A 13,794-nucleotide genomic window follows, 5' to 3' on the forward strand; every position below is an offset into this window, starting at 1 on the left:
TTTTTTTAGCCAATGGGGCATGTCCTTCAAAAAGACTCCTGTACAGAAGTGAGCAGGACTACGCCCACTTGACTAAGGAAACTAAATTTATATACAGGGCCATATCTCAGGAACGGAGAGGCGCAGAAACAAGAGAAAAACAGCGACGGATTCAGGAGAACAGTGGGATTTACCCCAGGTAAAAACAAATATTCATATTTATGACAAGTGACAGATCTTCGTTAAGCACTGCATCTCCGTTAATATTTTCACAGCACAGTGTTGCACAAGGACCTAAACCTCAGCCATATTTACTTTGATAATAGTGACTCTGCACAGCAAATATATGGAAATGTCACTGTATGGTTGAAAAAAGGGGATTCAGCTTTAAGGATCAGCAAGTTTAAACGTCTACCCATCATACTGTTATGGCATATTTAAATACAATGCTCTGTAACACCATACAATGATATTTGTTGGTGTGGATACCACCAACTCCCCACTTGTGGCACAAACTCATCAACATATTAATACAAAAGAGGAAAAGAGTTTTTGCAGTGCAAAGAAATACAAATTTTATTCAAGACATGAAGTGAACATCTTTAAAAGCACTTAAAACATATCCGGACCGGGTATTGGCAATGTTACATTAGAGATCCCTGGATCAATAGGCCATTACATACAGAATAAGTGCTAATCATAGTAAATGCACCATATTTACACAATATCATAAGTGGCCCATGATACCAGAGTACTAGTCAATATACATACAGTGTGGAGTTATGGGCGCAGTGCCCACATAATGGTAAAAGCATTGTCCATAGCCAGTCACGGGGGGAAGCCTCAGGAAAACGCCCTACGTATGTTTCGATATCTTTGTTGAAGTATTCAAATCTTCATCAAGGGTAGGATTTGAATACTTCAACAAAGATATCGAAACGTACGTAGGGCGTTTTCCTGAGGCTTCCCCCCGTGACTGGCTATGGACAATGCTTTTACCATTATGTGGGCACTGCGCCCATAACTCCACACTGTATGTATATTGACTAGTACTCTGGTATCATGGGCCACTTATGATAGTGTAAATACAGTGCATTTACTATGATTAGCACTTATTCTGTATGTAATGGCCTATTGATCCAGGGATCTCTAATGTAACATTGCCAATACCCGGTCCGGATATGTTTTAAGTGCTTTTAAAGATGTTCACTTCATGTCTTGAATAATATTTGTATTTCTTTGCACTACAAAAACTCTTTTCCTCTTTTGCATTGTTATGGCATATTCTAGCTTTATATCATGGGAGTACCCTTGTAAACACAGACTCTGGAGAACATTAACCAGCTCTGAATACTCAGAAATGATGCAGACATCAAATATCATCTTGAACTTTTATGAGGAAGACATGGAGGCAGATGTAGATCCTCTTGCGTAGACGATTAAAGAGCTGAGCCACTTCAGCCCCATAAACGGTGCACAGCTTGCTCCGTACCTGTATGTAGAAGGGAATTCCAGCACTGCGTCTGGTTGCACACAGCCTCGAAGACGGATCGCTAGATTTAATTTCCTCCAAGACGTTGCTTAACCATTGGCGTGGTAGACAGCGCAGGCTCTCCTCCTTGCATCTGAAAGAATCAAACGAGTAGAGGAGGTCACGGAGGGCACTACATTTTTATTAAAACCACGCTACACCACTTCAAACACGGAGAGCTGGGCTTTAAACAAGCAAACCATTCACAGCCAGACCTGTTTTTCAGATATAGGTACATCTAGGAATTTTTTTTATTTTCCCTTTTTCCAGGAATACTGGATACGATTAAAGACCGTAAAACCCACAATGCAACGTGGCCTAATGTATACACCCCAGTCATTAATAACCGTGCCGAATTCTGCACTTGTGTATGATATAGAAGCCAGGAACAGGTCAGAGCTGACGAGATGGTAGATAAACCTGCGCTGGAGGAGAGAAAGAGACTTTCCTGGATACAGCAGACCTTTTATCCATTCCAGGAGGCCTTATACATGACTTTCTGATGAGAAGAGCATGTCTTATTTTATGTATAATGGTTATTTCAATTGTCCATTTAAAGAGTCAGCAAAATATGACTGTTCAAACTCAGCACAGGCCAATCTGGACCAATGGTTCAGTGCACCTTCCCCATCCATCTCTGCCTCCCCTTCCCTGATTGACAACTCCGAGAAGTCAAGGGAGAGCAAAGGTGAGAAGAAGAACTGAACTGTCTGCCTACATCATGGTTGCACAAAGTACCTGAGCTTGGTTTGAACAGTCATTTTGTGCTGACAGATACGCACACGATCAGGTCCTGAACTGCGGGGCCAGGAGTCCCCTCCGCAGGAGACTGCAGCTGCTCGCGCCCACAGTTCAGGTTGGGCAGTTGCGGACTCTCGCTGTGTTCTCCCTACGGAGAACGCATGCATCTTCACAACAAAAAATTAACATGCTGCGGCTCAGGATGCCGCACCGCAGATCAGTTTTCGCAGCGGGAAAAACAAGCACAGTGGGCACTGGATTTCTAAAAATCCCATCCACTGTGCTTGTACTGTACAACGCAGCGTTTTGGATGCAGTAAAAACATGCTGCATCCAAAATGCTGCAAACACTGCAGCCTACTAGTCAAATTACCATCCTATTACTACTTAGAGCCTCCTGGTTCACGAATACTATTGCAGAAATATATTATATAGAGAGATAATACAGAAATAATGGGCTTTTAACATCTTCCCGCCACAGCCAATTTAAACTCTTGTGCTTCCTCTTTATCCTCCTCTTCTTCCAAAAGCCACAGCTTTTTTTTTTTTTTTTTCCTTCGACAATCATTTAAGGGTTTATTTTCTGACTGACAAGTTGTAGTTTTGTGACACCATTCATTTTGCCAAATAATCTATTGAAAAACAATGTTTCAAAAAACTACTTATAAACCTCACTGTCCCTATGCTAATTAGGCCTGTGACTAGTCGCAGGAGCATTTATATGTCCCTGACTAGTCAGCCTTTTTTCCATGTTATCACGTCCCTATGGGCATGATAACATGATTTCCATGAGCCAGCGTCACTGCCAGCACCTGGAAATCTCGTGCATGCATGGGAATGAATTTGATGACCCTGCTCCTGCCTTCGGTGCACTGATGTCATGCACTACCTGTCATTTACACGCCTAGGTCAGTTGCCAACATCAAAAGAGGACGCCGCGCACCAGGGGACTGGAGGGAAGAGGAGTAGAATAATTTATTATTTTAGGAGTGTGACATAACGGGAGTCATATACACCAAGATGGATCCATGATTGGGGACATATATACCAGAATGGAGCCATGACTGAAGACATATACCAGAATGAGGACATATATACCAGAATGCGGAATATAAATACCATGAAGGAGCCAAGAATGAGGACATATATACCGGGATGAGAGACCAGGGTTCAGCCCAGGTTGAGAAACATATATACCAAGACGAGGACATATATACCAGGATGGGGGGACATATATACCAGGGTGGGTCCATGATGGGGACATATATACCAGGATGGGCCAGGGATGAGGAAGACATATCCAAGATGGGAGACTTATACAAGGATCGGCCCAGGTTGAGAAACATATATATACCAAGATGAGGACATATATATCAGGATGGGGGACATATATAACAGGGTGGGTCTATGATGGGGACATATATACCAGGATGGGCCAGGGATGAGGAAGAGATATTCCAAGATGGGAGACAAATATACGAGGATCGGCCCAGGTTGAGAAACATATATACCAAGATGAGGACATATATACCAGGATGGGGGACATATATAACAGGGTGGGCCCATGATGGGGACATATGTACCAGGATGGGCCAGGGATGAGGAAGACATATACCAAGATGGGAGACATATATACCAGAATCGGCCCAGGTTGCGAAACATATATAACAAGATGAGGGCATATATCCCAGGATGGGGAAATATATACCAGGATTGGGGACAAGTATACCAGAATGGGGGTCATGTATACCAGGATGAGGGACATATATACCAGGAAAAGGGCCAGAATGGGGAACATCTATACCAGGATGGGTGACATGTATACCAGGATGGGTGACATGTATACCAGGATGGGGGGTATGTATACCAGGATGGGGAACATATATACCAGGAGGAGGGACATATATATGAGGAAGAGGCTCAGAATGGGGAACATATATACCAGGATGAGAGACACATATATCAGAATGGAGTACATATATACCAGGAAGAGGCCCAAGATGGGGAACATTAGTACAGAACAGTGTCAGCAGCAGATACCCCCCATAACAGTGTGTCTTAACCTCATTTTTGTGTGTCAAATTTTTTTCTCCTATTTGCCTCCTCTAAAACCTAGGTGCGTCTTATGGTCTGAAAAATACGGTAATATTAAATAATAATAAAACCATATAATACATCATAAAAAATAAAACATTATAGCGCTCTGCCATGATACAGGGATTGCTCTCCAACCCGTTTTCTTTTAACTCCTATGTATTTAAATTCCGTTCCAGAGCTGCTAATTTAATTTCCTCTTGGTAATATTGACTTAGAATCAATTTACAATGTATACGTAATTGAAAACAAGTTTTTCGCTTGACATAAAGGAAATCTGGGTGATCAGACCATGGAGCCTGCCGGCAGGGGGCTGTTTTGGGGCCTTGACATGATGATATTTGATCTCCACTGGACTTGCCTTTTCAGCCATTGAAAACATATCTACCAAGAACGATTATATCTTCACTCACATCTTCCATGAAGCAGCTGGAGTTACAAGCATTTCACCCAATGTCCACAACTCGCGGTGACTGCTTTCCATATATACATATTTACTACGGTTTTAATCCGACGCCTTTAATAACAGGAAACAATGTAACAAAAAACCTATTCAAAGCCATAAAATATACATTATGTGCAACTCAGATTAGTTATGTACAGGGGTGCAACTACTGTATAGGTCAGTGATGGCGAACCTATGGCACGCGTGCCACCAGGGGCACGCAGAGCCCATTCTGCTGGTACGCGTGCTGTCGCCTGATCCTGACGCTTTGATCTGCTGGTGCGGTGGCGTCGACAGTTCAAAGCTGTGTTGGAGCGGAGGAGACATTTCTCCTCGCTCTGACACGCCTCCTCTCCCAGGCCGCAGGTCTGTTGCCTAGGAGACGGAGGAGCGTCAGTGAGCGGCGCCGGCGTAATGACGTCTTCTGGCCGCGTGGAAACTGGCAGTGGGGGAGAGTGTGCAGGAAGGTGAGTTGTGTGTTGCTTTTTTGTTTTTTTTCTTTTTTTTTTAAATATATAACTTGTGTGCAGCTGTGCCAAGGTGGGGATGAGGGGGCCAGTGCCAGCATGGGGGGGGGGAGAACACACATGCCAGCATGGGGGGGGGACATACATGCCAGCATGGGGGGAAGAACACACATGCCAGCATGGGGAGGGAGAACACACATGCCAGCATGGGGGGGAGAACATACATGCCAGCATGGGGGGGGCATACATGCTAGCATGGGGGGGCACACATGCCAGAATGGGGGGGGCACACATGCCAGAATGGGGGGGGTATACATGCCAGCATGGGGGGGGGGGGAACACACATGCCAGAATGGGGGGGGGAACACACATGCCAGCATGGGGGGAGAAAACATACATGCCAGCATGGGGGGGGGGAATATACATGCCAGCATGGGGGGGGGGGGGGAAGACATGCATGCCAGCATGGGGGGGGGGGGGGGGAAGACATGCATGCCAGCATGGGGAAAACATGCATGCCAGGATGGAGGAGACATGCATGCCAGGATGGGGGAGAAACATACATTCCAGGATGGAGGAAGCATACATGCCAGCATGGGTAAACAAACATGCCAGGATGGGGAACAATGCATGCCAAGATGGAGGAAGCATACATGCCAGGATGGAGGAAACATGCCACGATAGGGTACATTTACCAGGAAGGGGAATATTTACCAGGAAGGGGAACATGCCAGGAAGGTGGACATTTACCAGGATGGGGGTACATGCTAGGATGGGGGACATTTACCTGGGTGGGGGTACATTAACCAGGATTGGGAACATTTACCAGGATGGAGGACATTTACCAGGAATGGGGTACATGCCGGGATGGGGGAACATTTACAAGGATGGGCAATATGCCAGGATGGGGTACATTTACCAGCATGGGGGAACATGCCAGAATGGGGTACATTTACCAGAATGGGGTACATTTACCAGGATGAGGTATATTTACCAGGATGGGGCCATGATGGGGACAAATATACCAGAATGTAGGAAATATATATCAGGATGGGGGACGTTTACCAAGAAGTGGCCCAGGAAGGGGGACATAACTACACAATGAAAGGGTAGGGGAGCAACTTGTACGTCTTTATGGGATTTCAAGATGTTCAGACTTTGAAATGTAGATGTAGATTACAGGGTGACATCTGATTGTATTCCATGCTAAAATCTCTGTCTAATATGCTGCAATTTTTTCCAGAGAGATCAATCCAACTGCTGTGTCTGGAAAGGGCAGGGGCTCAGCTTCAATGTGTGGTAAGCATGCATGAGCGTGATGCCCCCTGCTGGAGAGAAGAGAAGACGGCAAAGGTAAGGTTACAATCAATTATTTACATAATAGGATTGGTTGGCACTTCGGAAAAAAAAATGGGTTTATGGCTACAGTTTGGGCACTCGGCCTGTAAAAGGTTCGCCATGACTGGTATAGCGGATGAAGGGGTTGCATTTGCACCCAGGTCCAAGAGCCTTGGCTTAAAGTGGAACAATTGTTTTAATGTTTATTTCTTAAATGAAAAAAAGAAAAGCAACACTGTAATAGATGCCGTGTGTATCCAAAAATAAGACAGGGTCTTATATTATTTTTGTTTCCTAAAAAAAAGGCTAGGGTCTATTTGTAGGGGGAAGGCTTTTTTTTCCATGAATAACAATCACACATTTATGCTTCAATTTTTACCTTGAAGGTGTATGGCCAGCTTCAGCTTGAAGGTGTATGGCCAGCTTCAGCTTGAAGGGGTATGGCCAGCTTCAGCTTGAAGGGGTATGGCCAGCTTCAGCTTGAAGGGGTATGGCCAGCTTCAGCTTGAAGGGGTATGGCCAGCTTCAGCTTGAAGGGGTATAGCCAGCTTCAGCTTGAAGGGGTATGGCCAGCTTCAGCTTCAAGGTGTATGGCCAGCTTCAGCTTCAAGGTGTATGGCCAGCTTCAGCTTCAAGGTGTATGGCCAGCTGCAGCTCCAAGGTGTATGGCCAGCGTAAGCGTGAAGGTGTATGGCCAGTGTAAGCTTGAAGGTGTATGGCCAGCTTCAGCTTCAAGGTGTATGGCCAGCTTCAGCTTCAAGGTGTATGGCCAGTGTAAGCTTCAAGGTGTATGGCCAGCGTAAGCTTCAAGGTGTATGGCCAGCGTAAGCTTCAAGGTGTATGGCCAGCGTAAGCTTCAAGGTGTATGGCCAGCGTAAGCTTGAAGGTGTATGGCCAGCTTCAGCTTGAAGGTGTATGGCCAGCTTCAGCTTCAAGGTGTATGGCCAGCTTCAAAGTGTATGGCCAGTGTAAGCTTGAAGGTGTATGGCCAGCGTAAGCTTCAAGGTGTATGGCCAGCGTAAGCTTCAAGGTGTAAGGCCAGCGTAAGCTTCAAGGTGTATGGCCAGCGTAAGCTTCAAGGTGTATGGCCAGCTTCAAAGTGTATGGCCAGTGTAAGCTTGAAGGTGTATGGCCAGCTTAAGCTTGAAGGTGTATGGCCAGCATAAGCTTGAAGGTGTATGGCCAGCATAAGCTTGAAGGTGTATGGCCAGCATAAGCTTGAAGGTGTATGGCCAGCATAAGCTTGAAGGTGTATGGCCAGCATAAGCTTGAAGGTGTATGGCCAGCTTAAACTTGAAGGTATATGGCCAGCTTAAACTTGAAGGTATATGGCCAGCTTTAGGGTTAGTAACTAAGGATGAGCGAATACCTCAAATATTCGGCTTCGCGAATATCTGACGAATAGGTCGCCACTATGCGAATATTCGATGCGCAATATAAGTCTATGGGAAGCCCGAATAGTTCAGAATAGTTGTTATTCGGGTTTCCCAAAGACTTACATTGCGCATCGAATATTCACGAATAGTCGACTAGCGGCGACCTATTCGGCAAATATTCGCGAAGCTGAATATTTGAGGTATTCGATCATCCCTATTAGTAACCTTAACCCTAACTTACATTCACAATTTCTGGTGCAGTGTCAATGTCTCTTATGGATTTGTAATAAATCTAAAATAAGAAGCGCTGATAGTGTAACACAAGATGACAAGTGTAGTATATACAGGAGATATACACTCACCTACTGTGGTTGTGAGAGTCTCAACCACTGATAAGCATGAAATAATGGCGTCTGCTGCAGCCCCAGGTGGATGACATTCAAAATGGAGTAGAGAAGGGGTTAACACCGCGCATCAGCCAAATGAAGATGTAGAGATGTTGATGAATAGTATCTTTTTTTTATTTCATCGGTCTACGCGTTTCAAGGTCGAAACCTCTTCCTCAGGACCAGGACATCAACAAAGCATCTTGTTGATGTCCTGGTCCTGAGGAAGAGGTTTCGACTTCGAAACGCGTAGACCGATGAAGTAAAAAAAAGATATTATTCATCAACATCTCTACATCTTCATTTGGCTGATGCGGGGCGTTAACTCCTTCTTATGCATTTGTATCATTTTTGCATATCATTTAGCAAGCAGAATAAGAGCCGACAATTAGTGCAGCAGCAAAATGGTAGAAAATTTGTAATGAAGACTATTTAGAAAGTTGCTTGTCTTTACGTTTAGAAAGTAAATGAATTGTTAAAAAAAAAATTGACATATATTGGAAAATATTATGGAAATGTAAAGAAAATCTGATCCATCTCTCCTGGTTATGAATTCCATAGCGAGACTGCAATCCAGAAACATTTACAAGAACCGCCGGTGACTAATTACTGTCTAATCACTTGCAGAAGAACAATAAGACGGACGGTTCCTACTGAGACTTCATTAGCACAAGTTCGGCACGTCATGCATTTCCCTTTTTTTTTTCTTTTTCGCAGTCCTTCATGGCGCTGAGGTTGAGGACTTATGACAACGAGTCCGTCTGATGCACGCCAAATGGAAACAGACAAAGGAGAAAGTTTGGAGTATGTCAAAGCCGGCAGATTCCTCTGGAGTTTGCTGCAGGCTGAAAAGTTACTATGAACTTGTCTTTTGTATAACCGCAATATAGAGAAAACAAAATCTGTGATTACATAAGAGGCCGATGAAAGAATCCCCCCCTTCTGGGTTAGATGAGACAGCAACTTTTCTAGTGGTTTAACCGTTTCACGTCTGGGTAGAGCCTAAGACAGAGGCATAAGAATGAATGGGAAGATTCCATGCGACACAGTTAAACCGCAGAACCAAAGCCTGTGTACTTAGGCAGCTTTAGGCTTAAGCCCTACCCTGCCAGTGCACGCCGATGCTTGAAAATCTCCGTCCAACATAAATCGGTTTTCTTTCCTCTCTGTTCTTCATTTTAATGCTTGGAGCCGTCTTCCCAAAACGTGCTTAATATCGGGGCTTACACATCTCAGCTTAATGCAGCCAGCCTGTGAATGGCTGGAGCAGTGCGGAGGGATATACCAGACACATCATTTCGGGTTTAATGGAGTATTATAAAGCTTTGCCAGACGCACCTGAATATTATAAAAAGTGATAATCTTGTAAACATTGAAGTAGACCTAGGATAATGCAAAATAATGAGATCATGGTAAGTTCTGAAAGTGAATCCGGTTGAAAAAAAAATGGCTCGATATCTAGGGTTTAGGAAGGCTAGAGTTATTGCTTACCCACAATAATTGAGTAAAAAAAAAAAAAAAAGACATTAATGTCACGCAGAGATTTTCACAAACTTCACCGACTGTCAAGGAAGCGTCAGGTTCTGTTCACATTACAGATTCTGACACTCCACCTGATATCTAATTTGGTACGTGATCTACGCAGGCAGGCTTGGGCGTTGACCTGCTGTGTGCTGATTCATAGGCAGGCTAGCAAGTGTTAAACTCTTTTAGTCTGCTTGTTCATCTCCTTTGATCACATGGTGTGGGAAAGCCAATCACATCTTCTCCCCTCCTATTTATGCTGACTGAATTTTTCCACCTATGTCAGCTATAGTTTATCTTAGTTGGCTTGGTGAGGTGTGGCATTCCAGACTATCTGGTGGAAGTGGAGCTTATTGTTTGTGCAGTTGTGGCATTTAGGCTGCTTCCGGCACCAGGTGCGTTTTTATCCTCATTGAATTGTATTAGCGCGGGATTGTGCCTGATGCCGTGTTTCATCCGGCGTGAAATTTCTGTGTCCAGCTGCCAGAAAGGACGCACAAGGGAACGTTTTTGTCACCGGCAAAAAAACCGCACCACGCCGGATCCAGCCCCGTTTTGTAAAATGAAAGCCTATGGGTGCCGGATCCGTCGTAATGCGGCAAAAACGCATTCCACCGACGGATCCGGTTTCTTTAACTGAGCATGCTCAGATGTGTAAATTCTTTTCTGGTTACAAAATCTCTCTCTCTCTGTCGGTCTCTCTATGTCTGTCTGCCTGTCTCTCTGTCAGTCGGTCTCTCTCTCTGTCGGTCTCTTCCTCTCACCCCCTCTCTCATACTCACCGATCACCGGCATGGCGCTGGACGGCTGTCACACTGATCCCGTGGCTTCTCCTGCTTTGAAAGTGCCGGCTGCTCATTATACCATTTCGTATTCACTGCTTCCCCGCCCACCTATGATTGATTGCAGTCAGACGCGCCCCCACTCTGAGTGACAGCTGTCTCACTGCAACCAATCACAGCCGCCGGTGGGCAGGTCTATATCATGCAGTACAATAAATAAATTAAAAAAAAAAAAAAGACGTGCGGTCCCCCAAAATTTTGATACCAGCCAAAGTAAACCCACACGGCTTAGGGATGGTATTCTCAAGATGGGGAGCCCCACCAGCCCACAAAATACCAGCCAGCAGAGCAGCCGCCCGGAATTGCCGCATACATTAGATGCGACAGTCCCGGGATTCTACCCAGCTCAACCCGAATTGCCCTGGTGCGGTGGCAATTTGGGTAATAAGGAGTTAATGGCAGCCCATAGCTGCCACTAAGTCCTAGCTTAGAGATGGCAGGCGTCTATGAGACACCACCCCATCACTAAACTGTAGTGAAAGTAAATAAACACAAACACCGAAAAAATCCTTTATTTGAAAGTCAAAAAAAAAAACACCCTCTTTCCCCACTTTATTAATCCCCAAATACCCCTCCAGGTCCGGCGTAATCCACACGAGGTCCCACGACGCTTTCAGCTCTGCTACATCGGAAGCTGACAGGATCGGCTGTAGAGCACCGCCGCTCGCTGGAAGCTCCATGGAGCAACTGAAGTGAGTCACGCTGTCAGCGGTGACATCACTCAGGTTACCCGCGGCCACAGCTGAATTCTCGGTACAAACTGCTACAACAGATCCGTCGCATCAGTTTTACCACAATCTGCGCCGGATCCGTTGCATCAAGCACACACCGGATTGTGCCTGATGGCACAATTCAAAACTGACATTGGGACAACTTACATTGGGACAAAGTAATGGGTGAGTAAAAAGGAAAGCAATGTGCAAATAGTCTCTTAAGAGATGATGAGAACAGGAATAGCGATGAACAAGCATACCATGCTTGGGTGCTTGCTACTTGTAATGAGTAATTGGACGCTCGGATGGGCACAAATTGCGTATTCTAGTATAATGGAAATCAAAAGGGAATGAGAGCATTTTTCCAGAAGATCTTCCAGAAAAATGCTTGAGATCAATATTGGCTTCCATTATATTCGGTACTCAAGTCAAGCCCACCCGACTGTTCATTACAAGTACCAAGCAGCCGAGTATGGTGTGCTCACTCATCACTAGATAGGAACTTTAGTGCTACCTAATGAATGAAACAATCCAAAAAGCCAATATCGACCCTTTACGCAGTCACTGCATATATAGTGAAGTGTAATCTTCAAACTCCATCATTTTTTAAGTTTCTGAATCTGGAAAAATCGAAACCCTAATTGACTTGCCTCCCACCTAACATACAGTGCCTTGCGAAAGTATTTGGCACCCTTGAATTTGTCAACCTCTACTCACATTTCAGGCTTCAAACATAAAGATAAAACATATAAAATTAATTGTGAAGAATCAACAAGTGGGACACAATTGTGAAGTTGAACGAAAAGTATTGTTTATTTTAAACATTTTTAAAAAATAAAAAAAAATGATCAGTGGGGCGTGCAATATTATTCGTCCCCTTTAAGTTACTACTTTGTAGCGCCACCTTTTGCTGAGATTACAGCTGCAAGTCGCTTGGGGTATGTCTCTATCAGTTTTGCACATCGAGAGACAAACTCTTGTCCATTCTTCCTTTGCAAACAGCTGGAGCTGAGTGAGGTTGGATGGAGAGCATTTGTGAACAGAAGTTTTCTGCTCTTTCCACAGATTCTCGATTGGATTCAGGTCTGGACTGTGACTTGGCCATTCTAACACCTGGATACGTTTATTTGTGAACCATTCCATTGTAGATTTTGCTTTATGTTTTGGATCATTGTCTTATTGAAAGACAAATCTCCGTCCCAGTCTCAAGTCTTTTGCAGACTCCAACAGGTTTTCTTCAAGAATGGTCCTGTATTTGGCTCCATCCATCTTCCCATCAATTTTAACCATCTTCCCTGTCCCTGCTGCAGAAAAGCAGGCCCAAACCATGATGCTGCCACCACCATGTTTGACAGTAGGGATGGTGTGTTCAGGGTGATGAGCTGTGTTGCTTTTATGCCAAACATATCGTTTGGCATTGTTCACAAAAATTTGATTTTGGTTTCATCTGACCAGAGCTCTTCTTCCACATGTTTGGTGTCTCCCAGGTGGCTTGTGGCAAACTTTAAACAACACTTTTTATGGATATCTTTGAGAAATGGCTTTCTTCTTGCCAGTCTTCCATAAAGGCCAGATTTGTGCAGTGTACGACTGATTGTTGTCCTATTGACAGACTCTCCCACCTCAGCTGTAGATCTCTGCAGTTCATCCAGAGTGATCATGGGCCTCTTGGCTGCATCTCTGATCAGTCTTCACCTTATTTGAGATGAAATTTTTGAGGGACGGCCGGGTCTTGGTAGATTTGCAGTGGTATGATTCTCCTTCCATTTCAATATGATCGCTTACACAGTGCTCCTTGGGAGGTTTAAAGTTTTGGAAATCTTTTTGTAACCAAATACGGCTTTAAACTAGATCCTCAGTTAGTTTCTGGAGTGAGTTTGCTGCACTGAAAGTAAAGGGGATAAATAATACTGCACGCCCTAATTTGTAGCTTATTTTTTTTTTTATAAAAGTTTAAAATAAGCAATAAATTTCGTTCAACTTCACAATGGTGTCCCACTTGTTGTTGATTCTTCACCAGAACATTAACATTTTTATCTTTATGGTCGAAGTCATAAATGTGGGAGAAGGTTGAAAAATTCAAGGGGGCCAAATACTTTTACAAGGCACTGTGTAATTATATATACATATATATATATATATATATATATATATATATATGTATATATATACACACACATACATACACATATATACATACACACATATATATACATACACACATATATATATACATACACACATATATATACATATATACATACACACATATATACAGTTAGGTCCAGAAATATTTGGACAGTGACACAAGTTTTGTTATTTTAGCTGTTTACAAAAACATGTTCAGAAATACAATTAT

The 13,794-nt window shown here is 43.9% G+C and overlaps 1 protein-coding gene across 1 annotated transcript in view; it reads right to left on the bottom strand.

Annotated features, from left to right (window-relative positions):
* Positions 1-13,794, bottom strand: part of THADA (THADA armadillo repeat containing) — a 906,435-nt gene that overhangs the window by 624,387 nt on the left and 268,254 nt on the right. Inside the window, 1 exon segment of the mRNA XM_075341438.1 lies at positions 1,472-1,604. Coding sequence (XP_075197553.1) covers positions 1,472-1,604 — 133 coding nt within the window.

Source organism: Anomaloglossus baeobatrachus, chromosome 3 (genome assembly GCF_048569485.1).
Source record: "Anomaloglossus baeobatrachus isolate aAnoBae1 chromosome 3, aAnoBae1.hap1, whole genome shotgun sequence".
NCBI classification, from domain to species: domain Eukaryota; kingdom Metazoa; phylum Chordata; class Amphibia; order Anura; family Aromobatidae; genus Anomaloglossus; species Anomaloglossus baeobatrachus.